This window comes from Bombus pascuorum, chromosome 15, assembly GCF_905332965.1.
Source record: "Bombus pascuorum chromosome 15, iyBomPasc1.1, whole genome shotgun sequence".
NCBI classification, from domain to species: Eukaryota; Metazoa; Arthropoda; class Insecta; order Hymenoptera; family Apidae; genus Bombus; species Bombus pascuorum.
Genome location: NC_083502.1, coordinates 7,707,145 through 7,726,189, shown reverse-complemented (window position 1 = coordinate 7,726,189; position 19,045 = coordinate 7,707,145). Strand labels below are relative to the sequence as shown.

General features: G+C 47.0%; 1 protein-coding gene across 19 annotated transcripts in view; it reads left to right on the top strand.

Annotated features, from left to right (window-relative positions):
- LOC132914423 (disintegrin and metalloproteinase domain-containing protein 11) overlaps positions 1 to 19,045 on the top strand; it is a 73,761-nt gene that overhangs the window by 24,227 nt on the left and 30,489 nt on the right. For 17 of the 19 annotated variants that reach the window (XM_060973514.1, XM_060973515.1, XM_060973525.1 and 14 more), the window contains one exon: positions 17,961 to 18,011. The exons of 1 other annotated variant lie outside the window; for it this stretch is intronic. In XM_060973514.1, coding sequence (XP_060829497.1) covers positions 17,961 to 18,011 — 51 coding nt within the window. Of the gene's footprint in view, positions 1 to 3,360; positions 3,580 to 17,960; positions 18,012 to 19,045 lie in introns of those variants that run through there. One more of the 19 variants, XM_060973530.1, reaches the window with a different exon arrangement.

The window sequence follows — 19,045 nt, the reverse complement described above, 5'->3', positions numbered from 1 at the left end:
AAGGCCCAAAAGGCGAGTGGAAGAGAAAAGAGAAAGAGCAAGAGGTGGGAAAATCGGCTTGATAAATGGAACCATATCGGTGAGACGATAGCAGCGCAATCACGAAAACTTTTTATTTTAATTTCTATGAAATAAATCTTTCACCAAGGCAATTGTGAGATTTTCTTAACTAAAACGAGACAAAGAACACGATCGTATAACTCGTAGAATATTTTCTTATCTAATGACATTAAGTTATTTTCATTTGTTTATCTTATTAGAAATTATATCGCGTTTGGCCTCGTCTCGATCGGAAATGTCTCGGAGAAACGTAAGTAAGTAAGAAAAAAAGGTAAAAAACGAAATCAGAGATGAGAAAGTTGAGTTAGTTTTGTCTTAGTTTTGAACATGGGGCGTCTTGTCGTGACCGCTCGGTACAGAGAATATCTGTGGGACGAGCGAGCAACGTTCTAGTCTCCTAGCGGTTTTACTTTGGTGAAAAAGCGAATTTCGCGAAAGCGTTACAGATGCATTGATATCGGTGGCTGTGCATAGTCCCGTCGCCTCTGAATAGCGGCATTTTTGCGAGGAAATATTTTTTACGCTCCGATAGGTTGCCACTCCCATAGAAATCGACCGGTGACGAGCTTTGTGCGTTCGCTCGATCCGGCAGCGTTCGAACGTCCGTTCGGACGGTGATTACCCGTTCTCGCAAATACAACCTTCCGACGCGTATAGTCAACGTAGCGTGGGCGAATAAAACCAGGGTATTAATCAAGGGATTATAAATTAGCTCAACAGCGGCGTCGACGGAGCGGCGGCAGCGGTGGCGGCGGCGGCGGCAGTGGCGGCGGCGGCGGCGCGGCATCCTATCGGGCGAAACAGTCTTTCTGGTTTTTACTCGGTTCGCATGACTTTTCCATCTTTTTTTTCTTTTTTTTTCGAGAGAGAGAGAGAGAGAGAGAGAGAGAGAAGGGGAAGAGGGAGAGAGGGAGAGAGAAATTTCAGCGTAGCTGAATACGTTTCCGGGCGTAATTTACAGGATTTCCGCGGCGAACCGAACCGAACCGAGTCGTACAGATGTAAACTCGAACGCGATATCGTTGCGTCTGGCAGCGATTAAGGCTAAAAAGCGAGCGAACGATCGTTGCCGGGTAGTTAGAGGGTCGAATGTTTCTTCGTTCGTGGCTGTCCTCCTCCCTCCTGGTCTTCTGTCCGCCTTTCTTTCCTCCTCGTTCCTCTGTTCCATTAAAAAACCAGTTTCCATGCCGGTGTTCAGAATAAATAGTTTGCACGAGGGAAAGAGTTTTCCGCGGCAGCAATTTATCTCGAACGTTACGCAGCTCCATTAAGAGAAGATAGAAACGGCGAGCGGCGAGCGGCGAGAGAAACTCTTTCAATCTGCAAAAGGTTGTCGACGGTTTAGGATCGCATACGTACACACGTGTACCCACGTGTATATAGATATATACGCGCACAGGTATAAATACATTACGGTGTCTGGTTTGGCGGTGGCGAAACGCGCTTCGACTGTCACCGGTCACTCCTTTCTGTCTTTGTCTCCTTCCGAGAAATAATTTCTCTTCGAAAAGGAGACTATCGTAAGAAAAAGATCTCATTTACGAATCCGCTTTTCATCCGAGACATCTTCAAAGCGGTCCGCGAAAACGGTAGCTGCAAGAGGAATTTCGTGCACGGCCGACCGATAACGAGCGCACTTTTATCGAATGAAAATTTAATAACGAGGCCGCGTACGAACCTCGATTGTGCTCGCTAAAGTAGCGAAACAGCTTGCCCTGGTAATGCCGTAAACCGACATTTTTTCGACGGTTAATTGTTGCCGGTAACTTATTTCTCTGGCGGCAGCGTTAACAACGAAAGAGAGGTCGAACCGAAAGGAACGTGGGGTGAAACAGGCTAAATCAGGGTGAAACAGGGTGAAACAGGGTGAAACAGGGTGAAACAGGGAGAAACAGAGGGAGAAAGAGAGAGAGAGAGAGACAGAGCCTCTGCTCTCGTGCCTCGACTGGCGACAGCAATTAAAGTTACTCTAATTGCAATGACCGTAAGCAGCAACGCACTTCGCCGAGCGAGTGCTGCGTGACGGCCAACGAAATTTCAACGAAATTCGTTACTTCTTTCGCATCGGCGCAACGTTTTCCATTGACGGACGACTTAGCGTCACGCTTAGTGAGCCAAATAGCGATTCCAGCTAATAAAAAATCACACTCTTCAGAGACAACTTTCTACGTAAATTTGTCCGGACACGTGGTAAAGGGTTAATTCACGGTGGTTATTAGCGAAGTTTGGGGAAAACAGAAGAAAAGTTGGAGAAAGACAATGTTGGAGGAAATTGGACTTGGAAGCGTGAAAGCGAAGGTTTGGCCCTTTAAAATGACTACGTACGTACACGCTGCACGCTATTCGTTGCTCGCCGTGTATATTCGTGGAAATTTTACTCCAACTTTGGCAATTTTCGGAGCTTTGAGACGAAACTTTTATAGAACGTTCTTCGTACTACGTATAATTAAATGAGTAAAGAAACAAAATTGATTAACCATCTTTTACACCCCCTCCCCTCCGCATTCGCCCCCGCTCCCAATTCAGCCAAGACTATAAGCCACAAAACTCTTAAATCCTCTTTGTAACTTCAAAGTTCTATTAAACAACAGTTTGCAAAGTTTTGCGCCTAGTTTTTACAAGAAGCAAAGAACAGGGCGCGAGTTAGAAAGTGAAACAAAAAATTCAACAACGAATATTAACTTTTGCTCCGAAAACCGAAATGCGTGAGATCAAAGAGTAACTAACTACCTTCCGAGTACGTCTACCTTAGAATGTCGATCGCTTCAAGACAGGCAAAGTAATTGACGGTTAACGTTACCGTTTACCTGAAGCAGAAACGTTAACTGTTAACAGTTCTAGACTCGTGCATACGTATCAACCTATTTACGATATTATCGTAGATAAATGGTATTTCATTGAAAGATGGACGGAAATTACCTTGGACAAACTTGAGAATTAAGTAGCCAGGAATTACTAAAAAAGCGATGTTTCCCTAGCTAGAATCACTGTTTCACCCACTGTGAGTTACTGCGTGGAAACTAGCCTGATCAACCGATCCGTCTAATGTACGGTTTGGCTCACGGGTTTACGCTGCGAGTTAGCTGCGAGGCGAATGAGAGCGATCGAAAGAGAAAACGAAGGAGAATCGAGAGACGGGTGGAAGGAGCACGCGTAACGGTTTGGGGTAAATTGGAAGAGCGCGTGGCACGACAGGAGCGGGGGAAATATAGTAGAGCTGTAAAGTGGTACGTTTCTGTCAGTCGCACCGACTCATCGATCCTCGTTCGGCTGCCGCGGTGTGTTCAATTAATAATTTCGTCAGACGTAGACGCGCGCGCGCGCGCGTGTAGTTGAATTACACTGCGCGAGTTTCACCCGTTGATCATGGAATAATATCAGCCGGATGCAAATGTGTGACTATTAATTACACGACCGCGGAAACTGCGGCTATATACTGACTGCGCTCGTGTCCAACTTTTACTCGGCACCATCCATCATTCGGCCTCGGTGAGCTCGTGCCACCGATTAAGCGAAAAGGTACCTACTAGCGGAACAAGCATCTGTCGATAACGGTTCGATTTGCTTCGAACGGCCAATTAATTTCTACTTCGGCTAGATTAAATTGCCAAGGAGACCCTTTTGCTAGGGCGCGAATCGCTCGAAAAAAAATTACCATGCCATCTTTGCGGATCCAAGGAGGCGTCATTCTTTCCCCCCCCTCTCTCTCTCTCTCTCTCTCTCTCTCTCTCTCTTTTCGTTCGGTGTTTGCCAACCGGGAAACTTGGATTCGCGTCAGCGTGCAGACCAATCGGTCCAATTCACACGAACGACCATCCATCGGCGGAACTCGAGCTTTAATTGCTTTTGAAGTTAAATACAAATCTATCGTCGCTGCACACGCTGCACATCGGCTGGCAGTTTGACAAAGCGTTAAAATTCTCCCGATCCCGCAAAAACGATCAGCCCCGTTTGTTCGATACGTCACGTCGTATCGATTGTAAATTCGATGCTCGGTATGCTCGAGCTGCCCGTTCGAACGCTTAGTTTACGACGATGCCACTTGCGCTATAAGTGGCAGAGATTAGACGAGTGAACGTGCACGTAGCAGGTATAGACCGCGAATGCCGCGTTGAGAAAATCGAAGAAATGGAAATAGAAACAAATAACAAAGTCTCTCCTTCCTTTCCTATCTGCTGACTAAGAAAAATTATATACAGGGTGCCTCCGAGACCATCCGAGACAAGCGGTCAGGTGGTGAAGAGGAGAAGGTGTTTCCGTCAAAGGCTTGGCGTTCGAGAAAAATTAGTTTCGAGACTCGTTAACCGTATGAACTGCAAGTTTCCAACGATAAGCTTATCATCTATGGAACTCTAAACTTCTGTCTCTGTTCGTGTCCGTATTACTGGACAACGAAATAACAGGAAACAAATCGTCGCGATACAAATACCACGGGTGGTTTTTCAAACACGTCACTTTCGAAAACGAAGCCTCAAACGAAGCACAACCGTTGTTCTTTCTTTTCCCACTTACCTTTACACGTAGTATCATCTGGTAGATGTAATATCGATAAACGACGATTTCTTGCAACAATTTTCGGACAACGCTGCAGATGCAAGAACCAAAGAACGTTGTTCTCTTAACCGTAACGTCAATGTCCGAGTTGTACGTATCTACGTTGCGTAGGCACGTAATTATCATCTGTAAATAATTGTCACGTAACAGCGTTAGGTGTTATTTAAGAGAGGTGATATTTCATGACAATCGATAATCTTACCGGGGGCGTTATAAAATATAGTTTTACGGTAACGATAAAAAGAACATCTTGAGAAGGAAAAATGGAGACCACCGGTTGAACATCGGTTGAGTATCTCTGTTTGAACGAGAAGCATGGATCTTGGGCGGTAAGCCGGCCGTTCTATAGGTATTTCTTATGCCCGTTGGAGGGACGAGGGCCGCTAGAGGTTAAATATTCGCAAAATGGTCACGAAATCTGGTCGTTGCTGCTTTCCCTGATTAAAAATCGGCGAGCGTGCTGTACACGCGGTACGTGCAACGAGAAATTCGCTCGCCAGGGAGATGGCCGCGTCCAACTCTTTTACCGTGTTCAACCCGTCGACTACAACTCGCAATTAGTAATGCGATTTGCGTCCCGATTTCTCGGGGATTACACGTTGCAATTAAAGCGGGCAATCTCGATTCTTTTTAATATCGTGGATTACGGAACGATCGTGTAACGATAGCAGCGAGCCGTTGGCGGTGAAACGATACAAGTCGAAGGAGATGTTACGAGTCGCGTTTCCCCGATTAGAATTCAACGTACGCGGCAAAGGGTAAACGCGCACAGATCGATCCAGGCCGGAAACCACGTGCAATTCCTCGACCAGGCGCCGATTAAAGTGGATTTATTTAATCGTGTTTTATATATTCGTTGTATGATTCGCGAATGCAGGTCAGTGGATAGTTGAAACGGTGAATAAGATCGAATAGAAGAGCTACTGAAAAAGAGGGGAATTGTAGCGGTAACATAGGATAAAATAAGTGGACGATAAAAGCGATGACGTGACTACTACTGGTCGGCAGTGTTCGAATCGGCCTGTACACACGGCGTACACTATCGTGAGCGAAGACGAAAGAAAAATATTTCCCAATGTCCCTGTTGATCTGTCAGTTGCGTAAGCAACAACATGGTGGTAGTGGGCCAGGCTCGTTCGTAACGTATTTCGTAATCGTGGTAGATTTACGTAATGTAAATTTCAGAAGCGATAGATCGTGTTCTGTATAGATGGTTCGGATGGATGGCAATTTCTCGCGGCCTCGCTCGAACGTGTCTTCTCGAGACTCTGGTTTCGATTTTCTTGGAAGGCATCGCGTCGCAGTCGACGGATCAACGTGGCGTAATAAATCCGGCGACGTGCTATCTCGCCGCGGCTCGCGATCGATCCACCGGGAGAATGATAGACGGTGGCGTGGCGTCGATCGATCAAGCGGTTAGGCGTGCCGTTAAACCGCCTTTTAGCAAACTACTAAAGTTCGATAAAACGCCAAAGTAGGTACGAGTGTTCGGGGTTAGAACAAAATATACGCCGCTCGACGATCACGGAACTTGGAGCTTGAACGCGGCCTTTCCTCTCCTCCCTCGGGGCTTTCTTTTTTTGTGCGCAAGAAACGAGGAAAAATCGATCCGCCAAGGAGAACGACCACGATTACTTCTCGCCTTGTTTGCCCTTCTTTCTTCTCTTTTCTTTCTCTACTATTTTCCCTCTCTTGCCTTTTCAACCCTTTTCGCGCATCATCGGTCGAAACAATCGCGAGAGCAGAGGGGAAAAAGCTAGCGATTTCGAGGAAAGTCGGCAACCACAACCACGGTTTATTTAATTTATCGAGTATTTTTACTCGGTGAAAAGCGAGCGTTCAATGACGCGTGTTCTCGTTCGATCGATCGATACTCCTCGGTGGAGGATGTTCCCTGGACCAGCGAAACGGGGTCGCTGGCAGGGAGTAGCAGGATTCGTTGAAATCGGAAAACGAAGCTGGCGATTCGACTTTGGCCGACCGACGAATTAATCGACGGCGCTGATCTGTAAACTCTTCAAAGGAGGAGAAATTGAAAGATGCGAGCGGCGCGGCGAATAAATTCGAGCAGCGTTCTCGGGCAACTAGGTAGCTGCGACTGGCGATAAAAATGGTGGGTCGAGTATCGACTCGGACTCGTACAGCGGCTGCAAGGGGAAGCGAAAGAAGAAAAGACAGCGAGAGGAGAAGAAGGAGAAGACAGAAGGAAAGAAGAGAAAAAGAAACGGAGAGAAGAGAAGGAAAGGAGATAGAAAAGAGGAAGAAAGAGAAGAGGGAAAAGACGGGCTGGCTCCGATACGAGTCGATATCCTGTTTCTCTTGGTCGAGTCGTTCCTTGGGGCGAACGCCGTTGAGCTCGTTTCGAGAGCGAGAAGAAGGAGAAAAAGACGGGCGAGAGGGATACGTAGAGGGTAGAGCAGAGAATACGGTTAACGAATACAGCAGGGAAAGGACGTAACCCTGGGATAGCGTGCGGACGAACGTCTCCTCTCCGTCTGTTTCGGAGAGCAAGCAGTGAAACACACGAGGGAGGCGTACACGTACTGGGAGAGACGGTGTGATCGCGGACGGCGCAGACCGTAAATTCGAGCGCGTCCGTCGGTGTCGGAGGATAGGCAGCGGCGGACTCGGGGTGCTGGAGGGAAAAGCAATCAATCTTTGAGAGGCAGATGAGTGCAGGAACCTAAAATATAGGGCAACACAAATTTAGTCTGGCTGCCGGTCCACGTCCACGTGTCGACGTGAATGCGCAACCGCCCGGGTTTGTAATCGATATTGCCGACAAGGCACCACGCCCTGCACCTGCGAGATGTGCGGGATATGCAATGGTACCGAACGCTCCGGGATCCGCGTCCCTCTCACCCTTCTCTTCCGCAACCTGCTCCACCGCCCCCGCCTCAGCCTCCGCCTCCGCCTCCTCCTCCTCCTCTCTCTCTCTCTCTCTCTCTCTTGCTCCCTCTCCATCTCCCTTCCTCGTTTCAACCCCTCTTCAACTTGCTTCTCTACCCTCTTGTGTCTATACTCTTCTCTCCCCCGCCGCGTTTTCTTTCCTCCCTGCTGGCCCACCCAGCCTCTCTCTCTCTCTCTCTCTCTCTCTCTCTCTCTCTCTCTCTCGCTGTCTCCCTCGTTCTGCTCTCGGCCTAGTTATCCGCGCCTCCTCTTCTCCTTCTCCGTCCGTCTACTTATCTATTTATCTATCTTTGTCGCGGAGCAACTCCGATTATCTGGTCGGTTCTGCGCGGAACGGAACGCGCTCGTCTGGGGACTTTGCAGCTCCGCGTTGGCAGCACTGCGGGAGGACCCAGGGTACGCGGGTCCACGTAGAAGACCGACCAGACGGAGATCGACATACCGGATAGCTATACCCGGGATCCGTATGGTCGGAACGCTGCGAAACCTGCAAATGCCCAGTGTCCGGGCGTTCGAGTAACCAGCCGATATTCCACTTGCTCTCTTCCAATACGTGTATGACCAAATTTTATTTCCATCCCGTTCGATGATCTTCTACCATCTATTCGGTAGTGTCGCATCTTGCGTTTCCATGCGTTGTTGCACACAAGTAGAGAAAGTGTGTGTTGCTTCCGAGCAAAAACACCACCTCGAGACTCTTCTCGTTCGAGAGTTATTCGACAACGCGATACGACGTTGGCTGCGCGCGTTCGCCGGTCCGCCGAATCGAATGAAAATTTAATAAGGGTCAACGAGAACGGGAAAATATCGGCACGCCCCATTTGCGCCGCCGTAATCGTTGCCGGTGTAATCGGGCAACGGGCGCGTTTAACGGAAAATTGCAGTCGCTTTAAAAATACACGCCGACGACGCGTTCGCGATTTACCGCGAAATCGAATTACACGTGCGAGCTATTTTCGGCTAATGGAAATAAATTATAGACTGCCGACCGCTCTTGCCGCTTTATAATGCACCGATTCTGGCTACCGTTCATCCACCTTCCCCAATCACCTGGCGTAAATAGTTTTCACTCGTGCCCGCGTAGTATTCCGCGATACTAAATCGAACGAAATACCTCGCTACGCCTGCCACGTCGAACAAACGTATCGTCCCCAGGCTTTCGAACCGAGATCCAACGGTTTTCAAATTTCACCTATTACGTGACTGTGTGTGTGTGTGTGTGTGTGTGTGTGTGTGTGTGTGTGTGTGTGTGCACGTGCACGTGCTGCGCGTACAGGACCTTCAAAAGCGATCGGTCGACAAACTTGGGCAAAAATATTACTGCATGTGCTTAAGATGGGCTAAACCGCGGCCATTTTTGACTCAGCCTGTACGCAGTTCGTTCCAGTTTCTTCGACGAGTCGTCCAAGTTTTCCCAATCGACTACGCCCTTGTCTGAACCGGACGGTAAACGGGTCCGGACAGTTACGTCAATGACGATGCACGCTGAAAAATATTCCGTGTTTCTCTTTGCTCGTTCTCCTGAATCTAAATCCTGTAACCCATTATCGTACGATATCGTAATGGTTGGTAAGTTAATACGCGTCACTGTTCGTTACATGCTCGATCGATCCGTCGCGTCGCGTCGAGTCGCGTCGAGTCGCGTCGAGTCGCGTCGAGTCGCGTTGCATCGGGTATGCGAATTTACACCGGAATGACATAATCGCGGAGCGAAATTCGGACGCTACGTCGCGATGACTTGAACAATCCGCCGGCGATAAATAATACGCTTTTCGCGTTTCCGCGATTTATAAAACGGACTTTTCACCAACATGAAACGCATCGTGATTCTTGAAAATACGTATCTCTATATATACACGCACCAAGTACGACAAACAGAAATATCGTTTTCGACAAATCTGTAAGACAGATATAAATGTGATTTTCTGTGGGGCTTGAAGAAACGGTTATTCGTTGCATATTAAAACACGAAAGCTGGACATACGATATTTATGCGATAAGTCATCGCATCGATATGATATCGTGCACGAGAAAAGAGAGACAGAGAGAGCGAGAGAAAGAAAACAGGACGTTGCACGGCGTTTGCATAAGCAGCTTATGACCGGCGATAACGCGGAAGGTATCGATATTGATCCGTATAAAGAAAAATAATAAAAAAAAAGAAAAAAATGAACGAAAAAGATCGGTGTTGGACGGATTAGGATTTTGTCGCTAGTTCAAGTTCCATTCGATTACATCTGCATCGCGGTCGCGCGTGGTTTGCCCGGGATCGTTGGAACGCGCGAAGCCGTTTAACGTTTCAATTTTCCGCGTCTGGATGAGAGGTTGGTCGTTTTTGCGACGTGTACAGGGTGTTGCAGGGTACGGTGTTGCGCGGATACAACAGGGTCGTCCGTTAAGCCGTTTTAAGCCACGACAGGTACGAGCTAGTTAGGAAAACAAAGTGGTATAAACACGTAGAGCAACGTGGCAGGGTCCGTGCTTTACGAGACACGCGATTCCGATGTTTCGCTCGATAGCATCGAGAATTTAATATACATACGTACATACGTACGTACATACTGCGGCCGAATCGATGCGGAAACCGTGGGAAACGCGCGACGACCAATCCATTCTCTATCATCGCGTTCGTTAAAATCGAAAACTAACGTCATCGTGCAACGCGATCCCCTCTCCGTATCGATTCTCGTGTTTATTTGCACGCAGACGGGTACCGATAGAAATCCGGTCGAAACGGCGGATCCGAACAGCTTGGAAAAGAGAGATACGGACAACAACTTGCTTCCTCGAACGTTTCTTCCATCTGACACGACCGGTTCGTCGAGAAAGATGGAAAGTTTCCGGGCTGATAGGGGCGGGATAGGGGCTGCTGTACAGGGTGGTCCGTAATTCGTGATACGATTTGATAACTTTTCCGTTATACGTGAATTTACTTGACTGCCAGCTAGCATATCTAGCTAGATAGGAGCGGATAATCGGTAGAAGGCTATTTTCTACGTGGGGATAAGTCGAAAGCGTAGAGTACAAGTTTTTCCTTCGAATTCCGTCATTTTCGATAAGGTCGGATTTGAAAATTTGCCTGCTGCGCTACCGCTCGTAAAGTATCCGATCTACGGTGGATTTGTAGTAACGCTTATGTAAATTTGATGAAACGGCTGATTTTAACCGTCTTTTTAGATTAGATTAGATTTTAATAATCTGCCGTCGATCGTCTCTATTTCTGACCAGCCGAAAAGTTGTGTTATTTTGACCCGCGAAATCTGCCCGATGCCATTTCTGCGACGAAAAGCGGACCGCTGTGTATGGGAACGCGCGTACAGGAGAGACGCGTGTAACGGCAAGCGGCGTGGCCGCATCAAAGTACCCCGTGGCATATGCATGTAAATATAATGCACGTGAATATTTGAGAAATCGTGTAAGGCGGAGATCCACGAGATATAACGAAATGCTAGCTTTGATAAACGATGCGCACGTACAACGAGTAACGCGTGTCGCGTCGGTCGAGGCGGTCCCACGCTGCTCGATTTTACCATGCCAAAGCGGCATTATTATTTTTCCCCCCGATTCCCACTATTCGTCAGCGACCTCGATAATCGTGACGTACCGCGGACGCAATTAGCGAATCGAACGGAATAGAATGCAACGTAATCGGATCGAATGGAATCGAATCGTACTCGATGATTTCTACTTTTGCACAAACGTACGATGCCAAAGACACACGACTAATTACGAGATATTCGAGCAGTGGATATCTGTGAGAGCCGTTGACGTTGGTTCCTCGCTTTATATAGGACAAGCGGATGCAGTTGCGACGACAACGACGACGCTCTTTCATCTCGGAAAGTTTCCATCTATTTCGAAAACTTTTCGTTCATCGGGAATCGAACGATTTACGGGGGAAAGGAGGAAAGGCCGGGCGATTGCCGAGCGAAAAACGTCATTATCGACGAAACAGGGACAGGGGAACTCTGTAAAATTTTATTTCCACGTTACGTCGGTCGACGGCGTGTGCGTCGTTACAAGTCTAAAACTCGCTATTACTAGTAGAGAAGGATATAATAGGTACGGCCAGTCACAAAAGTAATCGTAGCCTCTTTAAAACGGAAGAACTTTTTTCAAATTGGACCGAACCACTCGAGCTTTTTCGAGAAGCTAGGAGGACTAGTTGGCTGGATGATAAAAGAAATTTTAAGGAAATTGAAATTTCACCATTCCTACCGATTTCAATGTTCTCAAAATTACTTTTACACATCGAACTAGCCAACCGATCCTTTTCTAGCTTCTCGAAAAGTCTCCAGTCGTCCAATTTTAAAAAAGTTATTCCGTTTTGAAGGCTGTACGAATACTTTCGCGGCTGACCGTACGTATATATCGGACGATGTTGATTTCCAAGGCTTTTCTTTCCTCCGATGCGCAAAGAATATCGCTCCAAGTAATTAAAACAAAGCGCAAACTCGCTGATCGAGTTAAAACGGCTAGCGCCGATGCGAAAAGAAGCTCGCTACCTAGCGGGTATCCGATGGTTTGCGTTTTCCATGCTGTTGCTGCGTCGCGTTACGTTACGTCGCGTCGCATAGCGTCGCATCGCGTCGCATCGCGTCGCATCGCATCGCGTCGCTTCGCGTTGCGGCTGGTACGCTGCTAGTCGGCATTCGCGTTTCAACGATGTATCTAAATTCGCTCTTCTAATTCGTCCAGCGAAACAAAAGGCAGCCAATCATTTTGTTCTTTGGAACGTCCCACGCGAGAAAATCAAGTGGATCTCGGTCAAGCGAACGAGCTGCACCGGCTGTAGGTCTGCGAGCCACGATATTCCTCCTATTCTCCTTACCGATCCGTGTTCTGCTCGGAAATAATTTCCTCTCCAACAATTTTCCTCCCACTGTTGCTCTCTCCCTCGCTCTACGCGTGTTTTGCCCGAATTTATCGAAAAAGGGAAGAGAAAGAAAATCAGTCGGATCGGGGTACGTCCGAGAAGCGTGTGCTTTTCCGGCAATATCGCGTACGCGTACAAACTCGGCTCGTACGATGGATTGTACGAAACCGCGAACCGGTTAATTCCACCATGGGCGCGACGCCCGCGATGGTTGAATTCCACGCGAGTATCGCGTATTCGGTGCAGAATTTTAGCTACGAACCAGTTCGTGAAATCTTTGCTGTGAAACGTCGGCTTCGCGAACAGAGAGCAAAAGAGAGCAAGGGGGAGAGAGAGAGAGAGAGAGAGAAAGACAGCCTGGGCGCGAAATCGTTAAAAGGCCCGAGGCGAGAAGAAACGAGCCGAGTTCATCGGTTGCGACGCCAGCTTTTTTCCGCGGCGAGGCCAATTTTTCCTCGGGTTAATCGTCCGATCGCGCGCAGTGTTTTTGGGAATCGTTCGTCAGACGCGCACTGCCATTTTCTGTCCTGAAACGCGCGGCTAGACTCGCGTTTTCGCATAAACAGCGACACGTTTCCAAGTTTCTAAGGAGGATCCATTATCCACTGTCGTGAAAAACGTGAGAAACGATGAAAACGTTATGGAAAAGGGCAAGTTTGTCCGACGACACGGGGAGAACCGAAACTTTCGTAAATCTTTCTCCTTGCTGCCATTAACTTCGCCACTGGGCCGCTCTACGTGGCGGATTATACAACTTTCTGAACCGTTTAATTTCACTGTGCGAACATTACGCCGCGGCCCTCCTCTCACTCCGCCATATAATACGTTCTAATCGTGTTTTCGCTGCAACAGCCGGCAAGCTTGCCGACGTTGTTAAGAAAAGCAGTGCCCCTGGTCGATGAAACTGATTTAGATGGAACAATCGTAACGCGACTGCTGTTCGAAATCGTCGACGAAACGAGTGGTACAATGGTCGGGTGGGTATCAGCGACAGCAGCAGAGTTTCTTTAGGCAGCGAAACCTGAAATATTCGCGATTACGTTCGTAAGACGTATTCGAGTAAATGGTTAGGTCGATCGAAATTTTTAACGATTCTACAAACGCGTAGTATGCCAACACCACGGTCGATTTCTAGTAACGGTGTGTGAATTTCATCGATCTATAGAAAATTAACTATAGCTACAGGAATGAACAATTAATAATTTGAAGCGACCCTTACCACCTTTGCTTTACTTACTAAAAAACGTAGCAATAATTTATGTTAGCGTTTGTCGTATAGAACGATATATATATTTGCCGTTTAGATATCACGGGTTGCTGTTAATCCGTCTTGCGAGTCGACGACAAAATATACGTATACTTGCTTATTATATTATATTTTATTAGAAATATTATTATACGTATAAGATGTCTTATATACGTCTTATATATTGCTTTTTGAAAATAAACTTGATCGCGTTGTAACCATTGTACGTAAATACGGTGATTATCAACGATCAAATCATCGCAGTTTGATCTGTAGTTGAAATAAGTAAACCGACAGCGTATATATTTTGCAGAGATCGCAAAAGTATTTAAACAGAGAAGTATCAGCGATATATAATATAACATAAATTAATATAATACGTCAAACTATTCGGTGGGAGTTTTACGGGAACTTTAACTATTCGTACCGTATAAATATCGATTTTGTACTAAATACGAGTTTGCAACAAGTATCTTGCAACTTATAGGTATATTTAAAAATTGGATAGAAATTTTACCAGTGCGTATAACAACGTTTTGTAGGCCGCGACAGCCGAATGAACTTGAAAATTCGTATAAACGTGTATAAAGCAACTGCGAGTTTCGAGGTACGAAGCTTGCGTTTCTGCTGGCGTTCCTATCGTTGCCAGAACACGAACTGCGCCACGTTTTTGCGAAAGCCTTAAATGAAAACATGTTGTGCCTCTTGTCGATTCGTCCTTATTCGTCTTTGCGAAGGATTAACACGTAGGATTTACACTCGGCCGCATAACGTGTAATCAACATACGCATAGAAATTTTCTCTGCGATGTACGTACTTTTACGGGGCACTGTAATTAACGGGCCCAGAATTCGGTCCCATCCGGTGCCATTGTCGCGGCAACTCATTGTAGCGTACAACTTCCGATTCAACTGGATTCAATAGGAAACTAGTTCGAGTTCGATCGATCGATCGCTCCTTCTTTTCTTTTCTTTTCTTTTTCGTTTCTACGATCGAGTACACGGTGGACGGAACGTGGATGAGATGCAGGAGACGAGAACGTTGGTAAGGAAGACGCGGCCGTCCAACGAAGGGGAACGTACGATAACTCGGCGATTAGTTATTAAAGAAGGGCGAAGGTGGGAAACAGAAGTAATTTCGAGCGCGTCGATTACCCCCGGCAGAATTCCTCTGGTCGCTCGCCTACCTGAAAGTCGCCCCACGGCCGAGCCCCTATAGAAACATCGTCATTGACTATCATCTATTCGAGGCCCTCTTCGCCTCGGGCTTATTTTTCGTATACTACGAGGAACTAGGCCACTGGCAACCGAGTCTTTTTATCTGCACGCCGTCCATTTTATGAATTTTATGAAACCCCGGGATGGGCACGGAGATGAAAAAGTTTCGCGGGCTTTAATGAAACTTGGGAGAAAAGTTTCGTACCCGACTCGTATATTTTTCCATCGGATACAGACACGTGTATTCGCCGCGATTTCTCCGCGCCTTGTGCGCTTTTCCGAGTCTTCGAACCCCTTTTCTCTCTTTCTGTTTGTGCCTTCCTGCCAGTGCCGGCCACGGGGATGGTTGTAGCGAGCGCGGTGTAACCGGCTGCCGGCGCAACGGAGATCGACGAGAAAAAGAAACAAACGAAACGGAAACCTCCTAACTGGTTCGAATTAATTTCATTTTAGAAACTCGGAATGTATGCGGCACGATTAAACGCATCTGGCGTATCAAGTATTCGGAAAGACGTGAAAAAAACTGTGACTTTTTCAATTTATTTCTAACGATACGGCGATAAGAAAGTACCAATGTTCGTTCGTTCGTTTCTTCCATTGTCATCGTTTAGAGACGCGAAACGCGTAAAAGTACACGAATATATATTTGAGCCTTCTTTCGCGATATTTAGAATTCGCTTGTAATTCATATTTTATTAATTATGGGCCGAATAATTGAACGCGTCTTAATTACACGCGTATCTGTCGAGTTTTTCCAAAATGATGTGACGTAATATTTGTAGATTTCGTTGGTTGCGGGGTTGGGGCGGCCGCCCGTATCGCACGCTCGTGAATCCGCCACTGGTCGGTGACGGGGCGCGTTTGATCGATCGTCACGGATCAAGCCGAAAGCATCTGGCCAAACCGGCTTCAACTGTGGAAAACTCTGGCTAGCGCAACGCTAGATGAAACGAGCCGAGAAACAGCATCGATTATCACAGGGGTGTGGAGTGGGCAAGTAGAAGCAAAGGAGGAATCTATGATCGAGGTGGCTCGGTGGCTCGGTGGCTCGTTTATCGGCAGGCCCGCGACGTTTCGCAGACATGGCAAATAGACCCCGGCAAATGTGCTAAACGCGCAACGTGCCGAATGGTTATACAGGGAAAATCGACGAAGCGTGACCGTCGCTGATTGCTAGGTGCAGCGGAACGTGACGGTTTATGAGTAGAGGGGGACCAAGTTGGAAAATGCTGTTGCAGAATGGTTTGCGATGCTGCGTTCAGCATCGTCTCGCAGTTCTGTTCAGATTTACGTGGAGACGGGTTGTTTTCGCATTTCGATCCACCCACCGCAAATGTTCTTAGGAAAGGATATTGCTATCCCTTCTTCCTACCAAGCACACCCTCCGTTCGAATAAAAATTCGCCGATCGATTTGTCGTTTGCTGGAACGCATACACTGTGAAAGATCTACTTTCTCGGTGTATAGCTACTTTATATAGCTAAGAATGGAACGTTAGGATATCGAACGTGGTATGCGAAAAGGCGTGGAATAGCGGTGGCCAACGGTGGCATTTTTACGCTACTCCGTTCGAAATACCTACGTACGTATTAATCGGTTCGATAATACCGCGTTCAAGTATCGTTTAAATCATCCGATCGGATGAAAAGATTAACGAACTTTCCGATAAGCGATGGAGTGATAGCGTCGTACCATGGTTGCGCTTCGTTTGTCGCAAAATAATGGACGAATTTCAACGTTTTTATCGTAGGAAGAGCTGGTGCGCGATCTTGTTAAACGTGCTGTTGCACGCGCGGCCACAACCGACCTCACTGGCAGACGAATAAATAATTTAACGACATCTACAGGAACTTTTCCACTGGCCCGATATAATGCACATAATATATTTAGGAAAGGATCCCGTAGAAAGCGTCGGGATGCTTTCGTGAGCCGCTGTACGTATATCACGTTATTCTTTATTAAACACGCTTCCACCAGTTTGTTTTCGCGACATCCTCTAACGCTTTCAACACGACCAAATGTCGCATGGATCCGAGTACGCACCTTCTCCTCGTCGTATTTTCGTCCTCGCCACTAACGCTGTCCTCTCCGCTGCCTGGACAGCTGTTGAAAAAGCCGTTCGATATTTTAAAACACCTTGGTCGCGTAACGCGACCGTTACACCGAGTGTTATACCGTTTTTCGATAAGAGACCAGTCACTCGATGATACGACCGTCTGTCAATCTTTTCGTGCATGTAGTTTCGAAACTTTCATCTCGGGAAACTTGCGTCCCCCGTGGGAGAAAATTCTCAGACAACCCGTCGAAAATTCCTTTGGGCTACAACTTGGTTCGTTGTTGCGGACCGAGTGCTTCCCAGAGGAATTTTCCTCGCCAACTTGAGAATTTTCAACCAGCGAGCGAACGAGACTCCGCGCCGATTGCATTCGCGTACTCCCTGGCCCTGCCCCTTCTACTACGATTGCACACCACAAGTATTTGCACGCTTCCAAATTATGGCAAATGTTTACCTATTTACGTGTATAGAGACAGATGGATAGATACGAGCGTAACGGTAGAGGTAACGTTAACGAATGGGTCGGAAAATGCAACTGGAAAACGAACAAATGAGACAAGAGCGCGTTACTTGTAAACTAAGATTTATAAACTAAGTTTTATAAAAGTCAGCAAAGTGGTAAGCCGAATTTCTTTCTTAGCCGTGATATTATTATTATTTTTCGTTTATTCGTTTAACCGATATACAGAATAGAGATTTCGAACAAGACTGTTTTATCGCATGGTTGCCTGTGATATTACCTTAGACGATCATATACAGTTGACAATTGTTGACAGAGATTGCACCTCGATTATTATTAGTCGGTTGGTAAATTTACGATCCAAGTTGAGCGATTTTAAGCGTCGACTGCACCTATCTAAGAATGATAATAAGATATATTCGTTGCTTCGATCGTTTCAGTTTCGATGTAGCGGAACTTTGGATTTGATGGCGATTATAGGAAAAAGTAAAGAATTAACAGGCATCGAAATCCTTACACGCGATAGCGTATACGTTGTCGATACGATTGCCGCTAACCGGTTCGTTATTTTTCTCGTTTCAGAAGGCGACTACACCTTAGATGATTCCTTTTGGAACGAAGAGACTTCCGTTGGTAAGTTGAAAAGGAAAGGCGAACGCGGTTTTTCGAACGTTTCGATCGCCTAATTACGCAACAGCCTGCCGACGTACGACTATCTTGCGTCAAGTGTACGGTATTACGAGGCCGAGCCTTTGTCGCAAGGCTCCACAGGTACGGAGAAAGAGAGCACGGGAACGCAAAGTTACGAGACGATCGCGTAAATACACAATGGATAGGAAGTTGTAGGTTGTAGTCAAAGTCGGTGTTCTCTTTGAAGCGCGGCACACGGCTCGACGACGTAGAAAATTCAACGCGCTCCAAATAAGAGCCGAGATACTAATCGTGCACCGAACAGAATACTCGAATCAATGCTATCGCGTAGAAGAGCAGCGCGACAGCGTATCCGCCCTGCGTTCTCGTTAACGTTGTCGCGAGACAAAGCGTTTTTCATCGCGTAAATGCTCGTGTTTTCGAGTTAACCTACGCTTGGCCCTTTCCGAGCGAACGGCTTTAGATTGGCGACTAAAAGGACGCAAGAGAGAAAGAGAGGAAGTGAGAAAGAGAGAAAGAAAGAAGGACGAAAATCAAAGGACACGCGGCAAACGCGGCAAACGCACAGATTTCCTTCGAATCGCGATGAAAGGTAGGCGAAGGAAGGAAAAAGGCGGAGATAGACCGCATTGCAGCACATCCCTCGGAAACTCGATCTGCGGTTACATCTAGTTCTCCGGACGCGCAGAATGCTTTATCGTTGAGTCAACAGCGGTGATTGGTTGGGAACACGAAACTTAAATTGGGTTAGATTTTAGACGGGAGGACGATGCGTCCAAGTATAAAATGGACGAGACGAGGGTAACCGATGTAAAATCTCTTAAAACGGCGGCCGTCGCGCCATCTCGTCCAGTGAGAACCGGAGAATTTCCGCGGCACGGAATACAGCATCGTTTGCATTTCTAGTAACACGGTTTTCCCTCGCTACGCGAGACAACGCGATTTCTTTCGTTTCACGGGACAATTTCGTTCGGTGTTTCGATGCTGTCGGAGGAAAAGCGTCGGGACATCTGAAT